This window comes from Chroicocephalus ridibundus, chromosome 11, assembly GCF_963924245.1.
Source record: "Chroicocephalus ridibundus chromosome 11, bChrRid1.1, whole genome shotgun sequence".
In the NCBI taxonomy this organism is placed as follows: Eukaryota; Metazoa; Chordata; class Aves; order Charadriiformes; family Laridae; genus Chroicocephalus; species Chroicocephalus ridibundus.
Genome location: NC_086294.1, coordinates 1,860,955 through 1,882,292, shown reverse-complemented (window position 1 = coordinate 1,882,292; position 21,338 = coordinate 1,860,955). Strand labels below are relative to the sequence as shown.

General features: G+C 51.4%; 2 protein-coding genes across 2 annotated transcripts; both read right to left on the bottom strand.

Annotated features, from left to right (window-relative positions):
• Positions 1-2,346: 2,346 nt before the first annotated feature.
• Positions 2,347-6,207, bottom strand: LOC134522062 (protocadherin beta-15-like). Its single transcript, XM_063349329.1, has one exon. The coding sequence runs from the start codon at positions 5,881-5,883 to the stop codon at positions 3,442-3,444; it is 2,442 nt and encodes an 813-aa protein (XP_063205399.1). The 5' UTR covers positions 5,884-6,207; the 3' UTR covers positions 2,347-3,441.
• A 1,079-nt stretch (positions 6,208-7,286) lies between these two features.
• On the bottom strand, positions 7,287-17,205 carry LOC134521954 (protocadherin beta-15-like). Its single transcript, XM_063349099.1, has one exon. It carries the CDS (start codon positions 14,011-14,013, stop codon positions 10,921-10,923), a length of 3,093 nt encoding a protein of 1,030 aa, XP_063205169.1. The 5' UTR covers positions 14,014-17,205; the 3' UTR covers positions 7,287-10,920.
• Positions 17,206-21,338: the final 4,133 nt, after the last annotated feature.

The window sequence follows — 21,338 nt, the reverse complement described above, 5'->3', positions numbered from 1 at the left end:
GACAATGCTCAAACACAGTTCACAAAGTAGAAGGAGAAAGGGCAAAAAGGAGAATGCAAATACTCTAACACAAACCCAGGAAATCCTGGTGGGACAGATTTCCCCTCCCATCAAGAAGCCTCTGAACTCAGGAACAACAAAGATGACACCAAACTCAATGGCCCTTTTCCAAGTCCATCTCGATTCTACCTTCAGACAAAGTCCTTTGAAGCAACTTGTGCAGTTTCCTTACAATGCACCCAAAGGCAATGAGCATGTTTTCACAACTCTGAACAGTTACAGTCTACAAGCAAGCAATTCCACTGTGTCAACAGTCAAGCAAACAGGGCAGAAGAGCAGCTTGGCCAAAGAAGGAACTCCTGCTGGAGCTCAAGAGGAAAAAGAAATTGTGTGATCTCGGGAAGCAAGGTCAGGCTTTGCAGGAAGACTGCAGAGCTGCGGTTTGTTTATGCAGGGAGAAGACACGAATGCACAAAGCGCAATTAGAGTGGAAACTGGCCAGCGTTGTGTCAGACAACAAGCCAGGCTTTTTAAAGTATGTCAATATCAAGAGGAGGTCTAAAGAAAACATGAGACTGATACTTGTTGAAGACAGTAACCTGACCGGCAGGGATGAAGAAGAAGAGGAGGCATTCAATGCTTCTCTTGCCTCAATCTTTAATACTGCAAATGAACTTTGGGCTGCCCAGTCCACTGAGTCAGAGGACCACAAATGCAGGAACAGTGACTTTCCATTGGTGGACCCAGAAATTGTCAGGGATCGGATGCATCAGCGGAATGTTCACAAGTCCATGACGCCTTATGGGATTCGTCCCAGATTACTGAAGGAGCTAGTTCATGTTACAGCAAGACACCACTTGATCAGCTGCCAAAGGCCTTGGGAGACTGGGGAGGGGTCCCTGCTGACTGGAAGCTAGACAATGTTCTTCCAATTTACAAGAAGGGCAAGAGGGAAGACCCAGGAAACTACTGACATGTTAGTCTAACCTCAGACCCTGGGAAAATTATGAAGATGATACTGAGTACTACTGAAAGGCATTGAAAGAACAATGCAATCATCAGGCGCAGTCAACATGGGTTCACCAAGGGAAAGTCCTGTTTAATTGCTTTGATGTCATAAAATCATAGAATGGTTTGATTTCGAAGGCACCTTAAAGATCATCTAGATCCACCACTCCTGCCGTGGGCAGGGACACCTCCCACTAGACCAGGTTGCTCAAAGCCCCATCCAGCCTGGTCTTGAAAACTTACAGGGAAGGGGTATCCACAACTTCCCCGGGAAACCCGTTCCAGTGTCTCATCGCCCTCACAGTAAAGAATGTCTTCCTAATATCTAATCTATATCTCCCCTCTTTCAGTTTAAAACCATTCCCCTTTTTCCTATTGCTACACTCCTTAATAAAGAGTCCCTTCCCATCTTTGCTGGAGGCCTCCTTTACATACTGGAAGGCTTCTATAAGGTCTCCCTGAAGCCTTCTCCTCTCCAGGCTGAACAACCCCAACTCTCTCAGTCTGTCTTCATAGGAAAGGTGCTCCAGTGCTCTGGTCATCCTCATGGCCCTCCTCTGGACTCACTCCAACAGGTCCACACTCTCCTATTATAAGGTCACCTGTCCCGTGCGTGAAGCAAGGCTGTGGATGTAGTTTTTCTGGATTCTTGTGTGACTGTAGATATCATCTCTCGGAGAATTCTTCTGGATACATTGTTCAACTGTGAGATGAGTGGGTTCACTATCAGCAGGGTGAAGAACCAGCTGAAGGGCAGGGCTCTAAGGGTTGCAGTGCATAGGGGAGCAACGTCTGGCAGGTGACATGTCACCAGCGGCGTTCCTCAGGGTTCAATTCTAGGCCTAGTTCTGTTCAATACTATTTTCAGTGATCTGGGTGCAGGAGTTGAAGGTACCATTAGCAACTTTGCTGATGATACCAAAGAGAAAGGTGCTGCTCCCTCTCTGAAGGAAAAAGAGGCCTTGCAGAGGGATCTAGATGGATTGGAGCATTGTGCAATCATCAACGGCATGACACTTAAGAAGTCCAAAGGCCAGATTCTGCACCTGGGATAGAGTAGTACTGTGTATACGTATACATTGGGAGAGGAGTGGCTGGAGAGCAGCCCTGCAGAAAGGGATCTGTGGGTGATGGTTGAAAATACCCTTCTTGCCTGATCAGAGCGTCTGGATGGCAGCAACTCCCTGCTTCACTGGGAAGCACTACTGCAGCATAGGCAGGCACACAACGGCTGTCCAGACAGACATTGAGACCAGACGGAAAAACAGACAGAGCCCACACATGTCAGACAGAGCAGAGAAGAAGCAGCTCCCCGAGAAGAAAGAGTCCCTTGCTTGCACCACATTGTAACACATTACTCACAACTTCCTTGCTTTTCTGACCCGGGTGGACAACTGCATGCATTTCAGTGAGTGTGTGTGTCGTGGTGTAACCGCAGTCAGCAGCTAAGCACAGCACCACACAGCCATTCACTCACTGCCCCTCCCTTCCACCCACAGTGCGAAGGGGGATAGAATTGGAAGAGTAAAAGTGACAAAGCTCTTGTGTTAATATGAAAACAGTTTAAGTATTGAAATAAAAAATTAAAATGCTAATACCAATACAAAACTAATATTAATGCTAATAATAATTAAAGGAAAATAACAACAACAACCAAAAGATAACTAAAACCCAAGAAAAGACAAGTGACACAAATGAAAAACAACTGCTCACTATCAAAGGACTGATGCCCACTCTCCTCCCAAGTAGCATTCTCAGATGCCTGGCCACTTCCCACCACTTTATATGCTGAGCATGATGTCATATGCTATGAATTATCCCTTTGGCCAGGTTGGGTCAGCTGTTCTGGCTCTGTCACCTCCCAACTCCTTATGCACCTCCAGCCTCCTCACTGGCAGGGCATGAGAAGCTGAAAAGTCCTTGACTCAGTGCAAGCATGATTTAGCAACCACTAAAGCATCAGTGTGTTATCAACATTATTCTCATGCTAAATCCAAAACACAGCTACTAGGCTACCAGCTACTAGGAAGAAAATTAACTCTATCCCACCTGAAACCAGGACAATGGGATTTGTCTGCCTGACTTTGCCATTGCGTTACAGCACAGAATAAGAGGGCCAGGAGCTTGCCTAACAGCAAGTGAGACAAGAACTTGACTGGTGACCCTGGACCTAACCCCACTCGCAAAGCATTTCACAGCTGAAGAATATTATTTCCTGGGTGAAGGAGGCTTGAGGTCCTTTTGTTTCTTTGTTTGCTTGTTTGTTTGTTTGGAGGGGGAGACAAAATTTCTTCTGACATAGAATTTGGCAGAAATCACTGACGCCAATTTCAAATGCAGATTAACCTGGGAGGAACCACTGCCACATGCTGTAACAGGGATCCCTTCCTATCGTGAGGCATGAATGAAGCCTCTGTATGTGCTGATTCCATGCTAGTTAAAGGAAAGACTATTGAACTGTTCTGCAGAGAGAGCCCCAGCGTTGTCTGGTGCCATGTCTGCTGCAGTAATGGGGCCACGGGGGAAATCCTGTTCATCGTGGGTGCCCCCAACCGTGGTGCACTGCTGTGGTGGCAGGCTGGGGAGGATGGGCTTCAGGAACTTGAACTCGCTGTTGCCAGAGCCCGTTGTGAGGCTGATCTCATAGCAATAGCCATGGGGCAAGGTCCCTGCTGTGGCTGCATCAGCCAGGCTGCTCTGCAAGTTGCCAGCACCATAAAGCACGTGCCCTGCCTTCAGCTCCTTTCTCTTGCACACCTTGCGAGTGATGAAGGCTGTCATGGATGCGAGGAAGAGGAGTGAGACAAAGGTCAAGGAAATGATTAAATAGGTTGTCAGGGAGTCACTCTCATCCTCCGTGGCCAGGCTGCTGTGCGGTAGGCGCACGTCTGAGAAGTCATTGAGCAGGAGTGCGTTCAGTGCAGCAGTGGCTGACAGTGGTGGCTGCCCATTATCTCGCACCACAACAACCAGCTTCTGCTTCACAGCATCCCTCTCTGTCACTGGCCTCTTCAGCCGCACCTCACCGCTTTGGGCACCCACCACAAACAGCCCGGGCTCGGTGGCCTTCAGCAGGTGGTATGAGAGCCACGAGTTCTGTCCCGAGTCTGCATCCACAGCCACCACTTTGGTGATGAGGTACCCTGCCTCAGCTGATACAGGCACCAGCTCGCTGGATGGTGGACCGCTGTCCTGTGATGGGTACAGCACCAGAGGCGCATTGTCATTCTCATCCACCACAACAAGGTGGACAGTGACATTGGCACTGAGAGGAGGAGATCCGCCATCGGAGGCACTCACCAAGACATCAATCTGCTTCACCTGCTCATAGTCCAGAGGCCGCAGCACAAACACGTGCCCATTCTCAGAGTTCACGGAGATGCAGGAGCAGGGAGGCTGCTCTGTGGGATGGGACGGTGCCAGGAAATATGACACCTTGGCATTGGGCCCCACATCAGCATCTGCAGCACTGACAGCTCCAACAAGCACCATGGGGACATTGTTCTCACGCACATACATCGTGTATGATGTCTGGTTGAAGGCAGGTGCATTGTCGTTGACATCGGAGATGTCCACCGTGAAGGTCTGGGTGGTTGTGAGAGGAGGTGACCCTGCGTCTGCTGCTGTGACAATGAGGATGTGCTGTGCCATCTCCTCCCTGTCCAGAGCATTGACGGTGACAAGCTCATAGTAGTTCTTATAGGCCAGACGCAGGGAGAACAATAGCTGGTCCTCAAGGGCACAGGAGATCTTCCCATTCGCACCAGAATCCCGGTCCCTGACAGTAAAGAGGGCAACCACTGTTCCAGGGAATGCGTTCTCGGGGAGGGGGCTGTTGAAGGAATTCACCACCAGCTCAGGTGCGTTGTCATTCACGTCCACCACCTCCACCAACACCTTGCAGATAGCTGACAGGCCACCGCCATCCGTGGCCCGCACACTGAGCTCATGATTCTCTGCCACCTCAAAGTCCAGAGGCATCGTGAGTTTAATTTCACCACTAGTAGGGTCGATCGTGAATGCTGAGTTGCTCTGTCCCACTGCTTGCCTGAACTGATAGGTGATTTCCCCATTAACTCCCTCATCCCGATCAATAGCCGTCACTCTAAGAACCACAGAGCCAACAGGCGCATTTTCCAAAACCTGCGCAATGTATCCTTCCTCTGTGAAGACAGGAGCGTTGTCATTTGCATCTAAAATAACAATGTGGATTTGTGTGGTCCCACTCCTGGGAGGAGAGCCCCCATCCACGGCAATGAGACTGAAAACCACCTCTCCTTCCTCCTCTCTGTCTAGAGCCTTCTCCAAGACCAGTTCAACATATTTGTCACCCTTACTCCGACTACCAAAGGAGACACTAAAGTACTCGTTCTCGGGAGAAATGCTGTAAGCCTGGATGCTGTTGCTGCCAACATCCAGGTCCCAAGCACCCTCCAGAGGGAAATTCGAGCCAGGGTTGCTCGTTTCCGGGATCTTAATAGTAACTCGTTCCTCCGGGAAAATGGGGGAATGGTCATTGATGTCCTCCACGGCCACCTCCACCCGAAAGAACTGCAGCGGGTTTGCCAACATGAGCTCGAAGGGGAGCGTGCACGTAGCGGACTGGCCGCACAGCTCCTCCCGGTCCAGCCTCTCGGCCACGACGAGCCTGCCGGTGGCGGGGTCTAAGCGAAAGTGCTGCCGGCCGTCCTCCGAGGCCAGGCGGGCGCCGCGAGCCGCCAGCTGCGCCGGGGACAGCCCCGCGTCCTCCGCCACGTTGGCTACCACGGAGCCGCTCGCCGCCTCCTCGGCTACGGAGTAGCGGATGGGCTCGGAGCGAGCGAGCGGCAGGGAGAGGAAAGCACAGAGACAAAGCACTTGCCTTGCGATCGCCATCTCGGGCCGGCGGACAGCCTCCGTCTCGCGGATCGCCCGCGCACTCCTCCGCGGAGAGCGGCGCCCGGCAGCAGCGCGGCGGGGCGGCGGTCGGGCGGCCTCCCTCTCGCCGACTCCGGATGGCGGCACGGAGCGCGGCCGCCCTGGCCCGGCAGCCGCTGGCACGGGGCACCGCTGGCCGCCGCTCGCCGCCGTTGCCCGGCTCGGCTCGGCTCGGCTGGGCTGGGCTGTGTAGCGGCGGGTTGGGCTGGGCCGCCTCCCCGCCCGCAGCCGCTCGGCGCCGCCTTGGCCGGGAGCACCACCCTGCGGCCCGCGGCGGGACTGCGCCCGCCGCCGCCCGCTGCCCGCGCTGCCGCCTCGCACCGGCACACGGGCCCGCGCGCACACGCGCGGCTCCGGCCGCTCGCCCGCCTCGGGGCTCCGCGGCAGGACGCGCGCACAAGGCGCCGGCGAGGGAAGCGCAGCGCAGGAGCGCCGGGAGTCCTGCGGGGCCGACGCTTGACTCCGAGCACACGGGAAGCGTCGGCAGCTGCCCCGTCTCTTCCCCCGATCCCTGTTGCCCAGCGCTCGGAAATATTTCTTCACGAAAAGGATTGTCAAGCCTTACCACTGGCCGCCCACGGAAGCGCCCAGCGTCCGTGGACGTGGTGCTTAGGGACAGGGTTCAGTGGTGGACTTGGTAATGTAAGCTTTACAGTTGGACTCGATGGTCTCAAGGATCTTCTCCAACCTAAATGATTCCATGATGCTACTCGGGCTAACTGGATAGTGCAGCATTCATGTCTTGACCTACAACAGTCTTCGCTACACCAGCCTGCGGTGTTAACCTTTTTATCTGGTCCCTGTGGAAGGGATGGATGAAATCTTCTACATTTCCTGATATCAAAGCCTCTCCCCGATAGCAGATTTCACTCAGTAATTGCCCATGTACTCTTGTGCCCGCAAATACTTCCCAACAGGAACATGTATGCTGTCTTTGTGCCATCCATCTTCTGAAACTGCTACACCTTTAAGGTCACAAACACTTTGTGCTCAAACACCTCACAGCTGCCATCCACAGGTGACGCTCTAGGGAAAATGGGATAGGTCACTCCCCCACCTCACTCCTTTGCAGAAGCTTTTGTACACACTCTTATGGTAGGGGCCGCTTTCCTGTGACCTGGATCTAAGTAGGCCCCGTGGCAACCAGAAGCTCAGTGCCCCAAAGACCCATGCAGGACTGCCAGCAAAGCCCTGCTCCCCACAGTATCACTGAATGCGGTTTAGGCTTCATCTCCAAATGGAAGAATAGCACCCACTCAAACGTACATCAGGCAAGGGACAAAATGAGAAAAAAAAAATTGCAGCCTTTTGAAAAACTTTGACAGACCTTTCCCAGAAAAAAACCCAAGTCAACAAAGACTACTGTCTTCACACAAGGCATTCCAGAGTTCTCTTTATTTCATTTTTACACACAAGAGTATCCCTGTTTACAATGGTACAGTTTATAACTCAAGCACAACACAGTGTCAGGGTTTCCAAATATTCTGTGCCACACTGCTTTCATTCAAACAATCTCATATTATACATGGAGTGACAGTCCTTCTTAAGAGGAAGAGGTAAGACAATGCTCAAACACAGTTCACAAAGTAGAAGGAGAAAGGGTAGAAAGCAGAATGCAAATGCTCTAACCCAAACCCAGGAAATCCTAGTGGGACAGATTTCCCCTGCCATCAAGAAGCCTCTGAACTCAGGAACAAAAATCAGAGAAAACTCAATTGGCTTTTTCCTAGTTCATCTCAACTCTACCTTCAGACAAAGTCCTTTGAAGCAACTTGTGCAGTTTCCTTACAATGCACCCAAAGGCAATGAGCATGTTTTCACAACTCTGAACAGTTACAGTCTTCAAGCAAGCAATTCCACTGTGTCAACAGTCAAGCAAACAGGGCAGAAGAGCAGCTTGGCCACACAGGAAACTCCTTCCGGGGCTCAAGAGGAAAAAGAAATTGTGTGATCTCGGGAAGCAAGGTCAGGCTTTGCAGGAAGACTGCAGAGCTGAGGTTTGTTTATGCAGGGAGAAGACACGAATGCACAAAGCACAATTAGAGTGGAAACTGGCCAGCGTTGTGTCAGACAACAAGCAAGGCTTTTTAAAGTATGTCAATATCAAGAGGAGGTCTAAAGAAAACATGAGACTGATACTTGTTGAAGACAGTAACCTGACCGGCAGGGATGAAGAAGAAGAGGAGGCATTCAATGCTTCTCTTGCCTCAATCTTTAATACTCCTAATCAACTTTCGGCTGCCCAGTCCACTGAGTCAGAGGTTCACGAATGCAGGAATAATGTCTTTCCATTGGTGGATGCTGAATTGTCAGGGATCAGATGCATCAGCGGAATGTTCACAAGTCCGTGGCGCCTGATGGGATTTGTCCCAGATTACTGAAGGAGCTAGTTCATGTTACAGCAAGACACCACTTGATCAGCTGCCAGAGGCCTTGGGAGACTGGGGAGGGGTCCCTGCTCACTGTAAGCTAGACAATGTTCTTCCAATTTACAAGAAGGGCAAGAGGGAAGACCCAGGAAACTACTGACATGTTAGTCTAACCTCAGACCCTGGGAAAATTATAGATTAAAGATGATACTGAGTACTACTGAAAGGCATTGAAAGAACAATGCAATCATCAGGCGCAGTCAACGTGGGTACACCAAGGGAAAGTCCTGTTTAATTGCTTTGATGTCATAAAATCATAGAATGGTTTGATTTCGAAGGCACCTTAAAGATCACCTAGATCCACCACTCCTGCCATGGGCAGGGACACCTCCCACTAGACCAGGTTGCTCAAAGCCCCATCCAGCCCGGTCTTGAAAACTTACAGGGAAGGGGTATCCACAACTTCCCCGGGAAACCCGTTCCAGTGTCTCATCGCCCTCACAGTAAAGAATGTCTTCCTAATATCTAATCTATATCTCCCCTCTTTCAGTTTAAAACCATTCCCCTTTTTCCTATTGCTACACTCCTTAATAAAGAGTCCCTTCCCATCTTTGCTGGAGGCCTCCTTTACATACTGGAAGGCTTCTATAAGGTCTCCCTGAAGCCTTCTCCTCTCCAGGCTGAACAACCCCAACTCTCTCAGTCTGTCTTCATAGGAAAGGTGCTCCAGTGCTCTGGTCATCCTCATGGCCCTCCTCTGGACTCACTCCAACAGGTCCACACTCTTCTATTATAAGGTCACCTGTCCCGTGCGTGAAGGAAGGCTGTGGATGTAGTTTTTCTGGATTCTTGTGTGACTGTAGATATCATCCCTCGGAGAATTCTTCTGGATACATTGTTCAACTGTGAGATGAGCGGGTTCACTATCAGCAGGGTGAAGAACCAGCTGAAGGGCAGGGCTCTAAGGGTTGCAGTGAATAGGGGAGCAACGTCTGGCAGGTGACATGTCACCAGCGGCGTTCCTCAGGGTTCAATTCTAGGGCCAGTCCTGTTCAATACTATTTTCAGTGATCTGGGTGCAGGAGTTGAAGGTACCATTAGCAACTTTGCTGATGATACCAAAGAGAAAGGTGCTGCTCCCTCTCTGAAGGAAAAAGAGGCCTTGCAGAGGGATCTAGATGGATTGGAGCATTGTGCAATCATCAACGGCATGACACTTAAGAAGTCCAAAGGCCAGATTCTGCACCTGGGATAGAGTAGTACTGTGTATACGTATACATTGGGAGAGGAGTGGCTGGAGAGCAGCCCTGCAGAAAGGGATCTGTGGGTGATGGTTGAAAATACCCTTCTTGCCTGATCAGAGCGTCTGGATGGCAGCAACTCTCTGCTTCACTGGGAAGCACTATTGCAGCATAGGCAGGCACACAACGGCTGTCCAGACAGACATTGTGACCAGACAGAAAAACAGACAGAGCCCACACATGTCAGACAGAGCAGAGAAGAAGCAGCTCCCCGAGAAGAAAGAGTCCCTTGCTTGCACCACATTGTAACACATTACTCACAACTTCCTTGCTTTTCTGACCCGGGTGGACAACTACATACATTTCAGTGAGCGTGTCTGTTGTGGTGTAACCCCAGTCAGCAGCTAAGCACCACACAGCCATTCACTCACTGCCCCTCCCCTGCCCCCACGGTGGAAAGGGGGAGAGAATTGGAAGAGTAAAAGTGAAAAAACTCTTGTGTTAATATGAAAACAGTTTAAGAAATTAACTAAAATATTAGAATAATAAAACTAATACCAAAACTAATGCTAATAATAATAACAGGAAAATAACAACAACAACAACCAAAAGATAACTAAAACCCAAGAAAAGACAAGTGACACAAATGAAAAACAACTGCTCACTATCAAAGGACTGATGCCCACTCTCCTCCCAAGTAGCATTCTCAGATGCCCGGCCACTTCCCACCACTTTATATGCTGAGCATGATGTCATATGCTATGAATTATCCCTTTGGCCAGGTTGGGTCAGCTGTTCTGGCTCTGTCCCCTCACAACTGCTTATGCACCTCCAGCCTCCTCACTGGCAGGGCATGAGAAGCTGAAAAGTCTTTGACTCAGTGCAAGCATGATTTAGCAACCACTAAAGCATCAGTGTGTTATCAACATTATTCTCATGCTAAATCCAAAACACAGCTACTAGGCTACCAGCTACTAGGAAGAAAATTAACTCTATCCCACCTGAAACCAGGACAATGGGATTTGTCTGCCTGACTTTGCCATTGCGTTACAGCACAGAATAAGAGGGCCAGGAGCTTGCCTAACAGCAAGTGAGACAAGAACTTGACTGGTGACCCTGGACCTAACCCCACTCGCAAAGCATTTCACAGCTGAAGAATATTATTTCCTGGGTGAAGGAGGCTTGAGGTCCTTTTGTTTCTTTGTTTGCTTGTTTGTTTGTTTGGAGGGGGAGACAAAATTTCTTCTGACATAGAATTTGGCAGAAATCACTGACGCCAATTGCAAATGCAGATTAACCTGGGAGGAACCATTGCCACATGCTGTAACAGAGATCCCTTCCTATCGTGAGGCATGAATGAAGCCTCTGTATGTGCTGACTCCATGCTAGTTAAAGGAAAGACTATTGAACTGTTCTGCAGAGAGGGTCCCTGGGTTGTCTGGTGCCATGTCTGCTGCAGTAATGGGGCCACAGGGGAAATCCTGTTCATCATGGGTGCCCCCAACCGTGGTGCACTGCTGTGGTGGCAGGCTGGGGAGGATGGGCTTCAGGAACTTGAACTCGCTGTTGCCAGAGCCCGTTGTGAGGCTGATCTCATAGCAATAGCCATGGGGCAAGGTCCCTGCTGTGGCTGCATCAGCCAGGCTGCTCTGCAAGTTGCCAGCACCATAAAGCACGTGCCCTGCCTTCAGCTCCTTTCTCTTGCACACCTTGCGAGTGATGAAGGCTGTCATGGATGCGAGGAAGAGGAGTGAGACAAAGGTCAAGGAAATGATTAAATAGGTTGTCAGGGAGTCACTCTCGTCCTCCGTGGCCAGGCTGGTGGGTGGTAGGCGCACTTCTGAGAAGTCATTGAGCAGGAGTGCACTCAGTGCAGCAGTGGCTGACAGCGGTGGCTGCCCATTGTCTCGCACCACAACAACGAGCTTCTGTTTCACAGCATCCCTCTCTGTCACTGGCCTCTTCAGCCGCACCTCCCCGCTTTGGGCACCCACCACAAACAGCCCGGGCTCGGTGGCCTTCAGCAGGTGGTATGAGAGCCACGAGTTCTGTCCCGAGTCTGCATCCACAGCCACCACTTTGGTGATGAGGTACCCTGCCTCAGCTGATACAGGCACCAGCTCGCTGGATGGTGGACCGCTGTCCTGTGATGGGTACAGCACCAGAGGCGCATTGTCATTCTCATCCACCACAACAAGGTGGACGGTGACGTTGGCACTGAGAGGAGGAGATCCGCCATCGGAGGCACTCACCAAGACATCAATCTGCTTCACCTGCTCATAGTCCAGAGGCCGCAGCACAAACACGTGCCCATTCTCAGAGTTCACGGAGATGCAGGAGCAGGGAGGCTGCTCTGTGGGATGGGACGGTGCCAGGAAATATGTCACCTTGGCATTGGGCCCCACATCAGCATCTGCAGCACTGACAGCTCCAACAAGCACCATGGGGACATTGTTCTCACGCACATACATCGTGTATGATGTCTGGTTGAAGGCAGGTGCATTGTCGTTGACATCGGAGATGTCCACCGTGAAGGTCTGGGTGGTTGTGAGAGGAGGTGACCCTGCGTCTGCTGCTGTGACAATGAGGATGTGCCGTGCCATCTCCTCCCTGTCCAGAGCATTGACGGTGACAAGCTCATAGTAGTTCTTATAGGCCAGACGCAGGGAGAACAATAGCTGGTCCTCAAGGGCACAGGAGATCTTCCCATTTGCACCAGAATCCCGGTCCCTGACAGTAAAGAGGGCAACCACCGTTCTGGGTAATGCGTTCTCGGGGATGGGGCTGTTGAAGGAACTTACCACCACTTCCGGTGCATTGTCGTTCACATCCACCACCTCCACCAACACCTTGCAGATTGCTGACAGGCCACCGCCATCCGTGGCCCGCACACTGAGCTCATGATTCTCTGCCACCTCAAAGTCCAGAGGCTTCGTGAGTTTAATTTCACCACTAGTAGGGTCGATCATGAATGATGACCTATTCTGGCCCACTGCTTCGCTGAACTGATAGGTGATGTCCCCATTAACTCCCACGTCCTGATCAGTTGCCACCACTCTGAGAACAACAGAGCCCACAGGGGCATTTTCCAAAACCTGCCCAACATACAGCTTCTGTGTGAAGACAGGAGAGTTGTCATTTACATCTAGAATAACAATGTGGATTTGTGTGGTCCCACTCCTGGGAGGAGAGCCCCCATCCATGGCAATGAGACTGAAAACCACCTCTCCTTCCTCCTCTCTGTCTAGAGCCTTCTCCAAGACCAGTTCAACATATTTGTCCTCCTCCCTCTGACTTGCAAAGGAGACACTGAAGTACTCGTTCTCGGGAGAAATGCTGTAAGCCTGGATGCTGTGGCTACCAACATCCAGGTCCCGAGCACCCTCCAGAGGGAAACGCGAGCCCAGGTCGCTCCTTTCCGGGATCTTAAAAACGACTTTTTCCACTGGGAAAACGGGGGAATGGTCATTGATGTCCTCCACGGCCACCTCCACCCGAAAGAACTGCAGCGGGTTTGCCAGCAGGAGCTCGAAGGGGAGCGTGCACGTAGCGGACTGGCCGCACAGCTCCTCCCGGTCCAGCCTCTCGGCCACGACGAGCCTGCCGGTGGCGGGGTCTAAGCGAAAGTGCTGCCGGCCGTCCTCCGAGGCCAGGCGGGCGCCGCGAGCCGCCAGCTGCGCCGGGGACAGCCCCGCGTCCTCCGCCACGTTGGCTACCACGGAGCCGCTCGCCGCCTCCTCGGCTACGGAGTAGCGGATGGGCTCGGAGCGAGCGAGCGGCAGGGAGAGGAAAGCACAGAGACAAAGCACTTGCCTTGCGATCGCCATCTCGGGCCGGCGGACAGCCTCCGTCTCGCGGATCGCCCGCGCACTCCTCCGCGGAGAGCGGCGCCCGGCAGCAGCGCGGCGGGGCGGCGGTCGGGCGGCCTCCCTCTCGCCGACTCCGGATGGCGGCACGGAGCGCGGCCGCCCTGGCCCGGCAGCCGCTGGCACGGGGCACCGCTCGCCGCCGCTCGCCGCCGTTGCCCGGCTCGGCTCGGCTCGGCTGGGCTGGGCTGTGTAGCGGCTGGTTGGGCTGGGCCGCCTCCCCGCCCGCAGCCGCTCGGCGCCGCCTTGGCCGGGAGCACCACCCTGCGGCCCGCGGCGGGACTGCGCCCGCCGCCGCCCGCTGCCCGCGCTGCCGCCTCGCACGGGCACTCGGGCCTCCGCGCACACGCGCGGCTCCGGCCGCTCGCCCGCCTCGGGGCTCCGCGGCAGGACGCGCGCACTCGGCGCCGGCGAGGGAAGCGCAGCGCAGAAGCCCCGGGAGTCCTGCGGGGCCGACGCTTGCCTCCGAGCGCACGGGGAGCGCCGGCAGCTGCCCCGTCTCTTTCCCCGATGCCCGTTGCCCAGAGCCCTCCGGCAGGCGGGCGCTCTTGGCTCCCGGACGGCCGCTCCCTGCACTTCCAGGAGCACGGCGTCGAGAGAGGGGCATGGCATTTCCCGCAGCACCGTGGGGCGGAGTCTCAGCCCGGAGGGATCGAGCCGCCTTCCCCGGCCGGGGAAGCCCGGCGGAAACCCCCGCAGGGGCAGCACGCAGGTAACAGCCCAGCACGGCCCCCATCTACTCAGGAGTCTCGGGCTGAGGACGGGAAAGGCAGGCGGGTTTCAACAAGGCTCACGCATGGACGCGCCTGTCGTCCGGCCAGTCCAGCGGCTGAACGGGCAGAGGGGCCGTGCTCCCCGCCTCGCCTTCCCTCTCGCCCGCGGCCTGCCAGCTGCACAGGGGATCTTCGTTCTTCTTTCCCGGCCCCGCTGCAACGCTGCTTTGCGGGCTGCACAGGACGGGTCTCAGGAACTGGAACTGCCTCCTCCCTGAGCTGCTGCTCAGGCACACTTCGTAGCGCTCAGCCGGCCACAGAGTGCCCGTGCCGGCCACGTCCACGCTGTCGGCGGTGAAGTCGCTGTCAGCGTAGCAGCGGGCCGAGGGAGGCAAAAGGCATGCCCGGAGTCTCGCCTTGCAGGCGTGTCAGCCGTACCACTCAGCCTGGTGCCATTTGCAACCGTGCTGGGAGTGCACTTGATCCCACTGTGTCGTTGATGAGGGTGTCAAACAGGACTTGTCCCCATATGGACCCCTGAGGGGCACCACTCGCCACTCATCTCCATCCAGACATTGAGACTTGACCATGACTCTGTGGATAGGACCATCCAGACAATTCCTTACCCACCAAATACTCCATCCGTGAAATCCATGTGTCCAAACTTAGAGAGAGGTATGTTGTGGGGAACCGTGACAAAGGCCTTACAGAAGTCCAGTCTTCCCTTGTCCTCTTATACAGTCATTCTGTCCTATAAGTTGACCCACATCACTAGGTTGGTCAGGCAAGACTTGACGTTGGTGAAACCATGCTGGCTGTCTTGACACGCATCTCTGCCCATCCATGTGCCTTTAGCATAATTTCTAGGAGGATCTGTTCCATCATGTTCCCAGTCACAGAGGGGAGGATGACAAGGTGGTACTTCCCAGGGTCCACCTTTCTACTCTTTTTAAAAATGGGTGTAATGTTTCCCTTTTCAAGTCACCAGGGACTTCACCTCACTGCCATGACATTTCAAATATCATGGAGAGTGGCTTAGCAACCACATCAGCCAATTCCCTCAGGACTCCGGAAGGCATCTTCTCAGGTCCCAGAGACTTCTCTATGTTCAGGTTTCTCAGGTGGTCTGATCTTCTCTTACAGCGTGAGGCACTTTGCTCCCCCGGTCCCTGCTTACAGGTCCATCCACTCGAGAAGTGTGGGAAGAGAGACTGACAGTGAAAACTGAAGCAAAAAAAGTTGCTGACTGCCTCAGCCTTCTCCTTGCCTGTTGTTACCAGTTTGCCACTCGTGTTCATCAGCGGAGGTACACTTTCTTTGACCCTCCTTTTCTGTCTGACATACCGCTAGAAGCCCTTCTTGTTGTACTTTGTGTTCAGCTTCAGCCACACCTTGGTCTTCCTGACCGCATCCCTACAAAACTGGGCAAGGTCCCTGTACACTGACTGTGCGTTTCCTTCTTGCCCTTTAGTCTGACAAGCAGGTCTTTACTCAGCCATGCTGGTGTCTTGCCTTCCTTCCCTCATTTCTTACATGTGGGGATCAAGAGCTCTTGCACTCTGTGGAAAGCATCCTTAAACATCTGCCAGCTCTCTCGTGCTCCCTTGTCCCTGAAAGCAGTTTCCAGGGGGTTAAAAGCCTCCCCTCTGCTAGGGCTGTCTATTACCTGGCCTAGAAATTTTCCTTCCTAAAGGGCACCTGCAAAGAGCCCCTTGGGAAAGCGCAGCCGTGTGTGCTGGCCCTCCAATGCAGGAAACGCCATGTCCCCTTTCACAGGTCAGAAACTGTAAGAAACCATCTGGTTATGAACTGCATCAGACACCTGGACCTTCGACCTGGAACGACCCGAGAACCAGCACTTTTACACCAGGAGCTGCTGGTTCCTTGTGATCTCAGCAAGAGAAACATGCCCACTCTCTAAAATGTCATTCACAATTCCCTTTATTATAGATCACCCTACTGGAAGGGTAGATGTGGAGAACCCTGAGCAGAGGAGCTTCATGAAAGAACGGCAGCCATGCACAACATGCCGTGCAGACCCTGGTCATAGAAAAGACAGAGTGTCCCCGTTTCAGTCATTCAAGCCATCTTAGGACTTCCCTGCAAGAAAGCAATTCTATTGATTGTTTCTACAGCTGCAGTAAAAGACTTTGGCAGGTGGACTTCTTGCTTGCAGGTGTCTTGCCTGCAGCCTCTGCGATTACAATGAGCTGAGTTTATCTTCCCACCAAAGGATTTGTGCCACACAACACAGCACAGGACAGCACAGGCCTGTGCCTGAAAGATTTAAGGAGGTAGGTGTCGGTCTCTTTTCCCAAGTATGAAGTGATAGGATGAGAGGAAATGGCCCCAGGTTGTGATAGGGGAAGTTTAGACTGGATATTATGAACAACTTCTTCATCAAAAGGATTGCCAAGCATTAAAACGGGCTGCCAAAGGAAGTGTCTGCCGTCCCTGGACGTGGTGCTGAGGGACAGGGTTTAGTGGTGGACTTGGTAGTGTTTGCTTAACGGCAGGACTCAATGGTCTCAAGGATTTCTTCCAAACCAAACGATTCTATCTTTCCTCTCAGGTTAGCTGGAGAGTATATCATTCACCCCTCGCTGTACAACTGTCTTCTGGTCAGCATCACTACAGCGGCCTGTCCTCAGGCCTTATCCTTTTCTTGAGGCCTTTGTGGAGCAGATGCCTGTAGTGCTCTGCGTTTCCTGAGAGTGAACCGTATCCCTGGTAGTAGTTCTTCATCCACCAATTCCCAACCTCCTGGGACTCCCCGAAAGACTTCTCCAAAGCAACATGTATGCTGTCATCCATCAAAACATTTGGAATCAGAATACTTTGTGCTCAAAGCCTTCCCAGTTGCCCTCTGCAGCTGGCACTCTAGGAAGAGTGGGATAGGTCACTATCCCCAACCGCACTGCTTTGCAGAGGCCTTTGCACACCCACGGTCCCTGTTAGGGTGGGGGCCAGTTTCCGCTGACTGGGTCTAACTGGGCCCTGTAGCAACCAGCAACTCAGTGCTCAGAAGACCCATACAGGTCTGTCAGCAAAGCCGTGCTCCCCACAATTTCACTCAATGTGATACAGGCCTCATTGCCAAACTGAAGAAATGTACCCACTCAACTTTACATCAGCCAAGGGACAAAAAGGAGAAAAAAGCTCACAACCTTTGGAAAAACCTTGACAGAGCTTCCCCAGAAAAAAAACAACAAACAACTCAACAAAGACTACTGTCTCCACACAAGACATTCAGGTGTTCTCTTTATTTCATTTTTACACTCAAGGGTATCCTGCTTTACAGTTAATAACTGCAGCACAACACAACGTCACGTTTCCAAATATTCTGTGCCATTCAAACATTCAAACAGCCTTCTTTTAAAGAATCCAATATTATACATGGAGTGACAGTCCTTCTTAAGGGGAAGAGGTAAGACAATGCCCAAACACAGTTCACAAAGTAGAAGGAAAAAGGGCAGAAAGCAGAATGCAAATGCTCTAACACAAACCCAGGAAATCCTAGTGGGACAGATTTCCCCTCCCATCAAGAAGCCTCTGAACTCAGGAACAACGATCAGAGAAACTCAATGGGCTTTTTCCAAGTCCATCTCAATTCTACCTTCAGACAAAGTCCTTTGAAGCAACTTGTGCAGTTTCCTTACAATGCACCCAAAGGCAATGAGCGTGTTTTCACAACTCTGAACAGTTACAGTCTATAAGGATGTTAATAGGAAGAGGAGCTTTAAAGAAAACATTAGACTGATACTTTTTGAAGATGCTCACCTGACCGACAAGGATGAAGAAGAAGAGGAGGCATTCAATGCTTTTCTTGACCCGATGTTTAATAATAGAGATTGATGCTGGGCTGCCCGGTCCACTGAAACAGAGGGCCGCGAGTGAACGAACAGTGACTTTCCATCAGTGGACACTGAAATTATCAGGGACCAGCTGTATCAGAGGAATGTTCTCAAGTCCATGGCACCTAATGGGATTCGTTGCAGAGTACTGAAGGACCCAGTCGATGTTACAGCAGGACATCTCTCCATCAGCTGCCAAAGGCCTTGGGAGACTGGGGAGGGGTCCCTGCTGACTGGAAGCCAGCCAAAGCTCTTCCAATTTACAAGAAGGGCAAGAGGGGAGACCCAAGAAACTACTGACCTGTTAGTCTAACCTCAGACCCTGGAAAAACTATAGAGAAGATCATAACTGTGTACTAGTGAAAGAAAGGCATTGAAAGAACAATGCAATCATCAGGCGCAGTCATCATGGGTTCACCAAGGGAAAGTCCTGCTTAACTGCTTTGACATAATAGAATGATAGAATGGTTAGAGTTGGAAGGGACCTAAAAATAACCTAGTTCCCACCCCTCTGCCATGGACAGGGACACCTTCCACAAGACAAGGTTTCTCAAATCTCCACACAAGCCAGCACTGAATACTTCCAGGGACGGGGCATACACTACTTCCTTGGGCAGCCAGTTCCAGCGTCTCACTATCCCCAGAGTAAAGAATTTTTTCCTGATATATAATCTAAATCTACCCTCTTCTGGTTTAAAACCATTACCCCTCATCCTATCACTTCACTCCCTGATAAAGAGTCACTCCCCAGCTTTCCTATAGACCCCTCTTAGGTACTAGAAGGCCACAATCAACTCTCCCCAGAGCCTTCTCTTCTCCAGGCTGAACAACACCAACTCTCTCAGCCTGTCTTCATAGGAGAGGTGCTCTAGCCCTCTGATCATCTTTGTGGACTCCTCTGGACTCACTCCAACAGGTCCATGTCCTCCTACGATAAGGTCACCTGACTGTTGGATTAAGGGAAGGCTGTGGATGTAGTTTTTCTACTACAAAGCTGGTGACAAAGCTGGAAGTGAAGTCCTACGAGGAGCAGCTAAGGATTTGAGTTTGTCTAGTTTGGAGAACTTGGCTGAGAGAGGGAGGTGCTCATCTCTTCTCCCTTGTATCCAGCGACAGGACACCTGGGAATGGTTCAAACTCCATCAGGGGAGGGTCAGACATTAGGAAGCATTTCTTTATTGAGAGAGCGGTCATACACTGGAAGAGGCTTCATAAAGTTGATGGGTCAATGTCCCATGGCTGTCAGTGTTTAAGAGACACTTGAACAATGTCCTTAACAACATGCTTTAACTTTGGTCAGCCCTGAAGTAGTCAGGCGGTTAGACTAGATGATCGTTGCAGGTGCCTTCCTGCTGAAATCTAGTCTAGTCTAGTCTAGTCTAGTCTACTCTGTTCCATCCCAACACTGTTAGAACTGCTATACTTACATGGAAATCCCAAGGAGACAGAACGCCCACCACCCTCTTATGGGACAAAGGAAGATCTTCTGTGTTTTGCTGCTCCCCTCTAGAGAAGATGAGACTGCTGTACTCAAAGGGAAAAAATACCACTCTTGCTCAATGAGCTGGAACTGTGTGCATCACAACAGCTGGATGTGAGCAACTCCCTGCATCACTGGGCAGCACTAGTGCAGAGTATGCAGATTCACAACGGGTGTCTGGACAGACATAGTGACCAGAACACAAAACACACAGGCCCCAAACATCTTATACAGAGCCAAGCACCCAGAGAAGAAAGAGCCCCTTGCTTGCACCATATTGTAACACTGTACTCACAACATCCTTGCTTTGCTGACGCAGGGAGAGGGCTACGTGCGTTTCGGCAAGCATGTGTGTCATGGTGTGACTTCAGCCAGCAGACAAGCACTACACAGCGACTCTATCACTCTTCCTCCCCTCCCCCTGCAGTGGGAAGGGGGAGAGAATTGGAAGTGTAAAAGTGACAAAACTCGAGGTCTGAGATGAGAACAGCTTAATAATTGAAATAAAATAAAATATTACTATAAAATAATAATAAGGGGGGGGGAGAGGAAAAGATAACAAAACTCTAAGAAAAGACAAATCATGCAAATGAAAAACAATTACTCACTACCAACTGACTGATGACTAGCCACTTCCCGAGCCGAAGCCTACCCCTGGCCAACTGCCCCCACTTCATATGCTGAGCATGACGTCCTATGGTATAGAATATCCCTTTGGCCTGCTTGGGTCAGCTGTCCTGTCTGTGCCCCATCCCAACTTCTTCTGCACCCCTAGGCTCCTCACTGGCAGGGTATGAGAAGCTGAAAAGTCCTCGACTTACTGTAAGCACTACCTTGGAACCACAAAAACATCAGTGTGCTATCAACATGCTAAATCCAAAACACAGCACTATACCAGCTACTACGAAGAAAATTAACTCTACCCCAGCTAAAGCCAGGACAATGTGATTTCACTGCATGACTTTGAAATTGCGTTACAGCACAGAGAAAGAGGTCCATGGGCTTGCCTGACAGTAAGTGACACAAAAACTACGCTGGGGAACCTGTACCTCTCAAAGCATTTTGGAAGAGGTTGTAACAGAGTGGAAATATACTTTCATGACTAAAGGAGTCTTTAGGTTCTTTTCTTTGTGTGTTTCTAATTTGGAGAGGGTTATAGTCTTTCTTCTGACATAGAATTTGAAGGAAATCATTGATGCCAAATAAAAATGCAGATTTACTCTGGAGGAATCATTACCACATGCTGTAACAGGGATCCCTTCCTACCGTGAGGCATGAATGAAGCCTCTGTATGTGCTGACTCCATGCTAGGTAAAGGAAAGACTTACATGCTAGGTAAAGGAAAGAAAAGAAGCCGCGAGGCTTCTCTTGCCTCAATCTTTAATACTGCAAATGAACTTTCGGCTGCCCAGTCCACTGAGTCAGAGGACCACAAATGCAGGAACAGTGACTTTCCATTGGTGGACGCAGAAATTGTCAGGGATCGGATGCATCAGCGGAATGTTCACAAGTCCATGACGCCTTATGGGATTCGTCCCAGATTACTGAAGGAGCTAGTTAGTGTTACAGCAAGACACCACTTGATCAGCTGCCAAAGGCTTTGGGAGACTGGGGAGGGGTCCCTGCTGACTGGAAGCTAGACAATGTTCTTCCAATTTACAAGAAGGGCAAGAGGGAAGACCCAGGAAACTACTGACATGTTAGTCCAACCTCAGACCCTGGGAAAATTATGAAGATGATACTGAGTACTACTGAAAGGCATTGAAAGAACAATGCAATCATCAGGCGCAGTCAACGTGGGTACACCAAGGGAAAGTCCTGTTTAATTGCTTTGATGTCATAAAATCATAGAATGGTTTGATTTCGAAGGCACCTTAAAGATCATCTAGA

Bases quoted from the DNA above. Each gene is read 5' to 3' on its own strand.
- LOC134522062 (XM_063349329.1), bottom strand. From the start codon at position 5,883: ATGGCGATCGCAAGGCAAGTGCTTTGTCTCTGTGCTTTCCTCTCCCTG.
- LOC134521954 (XM_063349099.1), bottom strand. From the start codon at position 14,013: ATGCCATGCCCCTCTCTCGACGCCGTGCTCCTGGAAGTGCAGGGAGCG.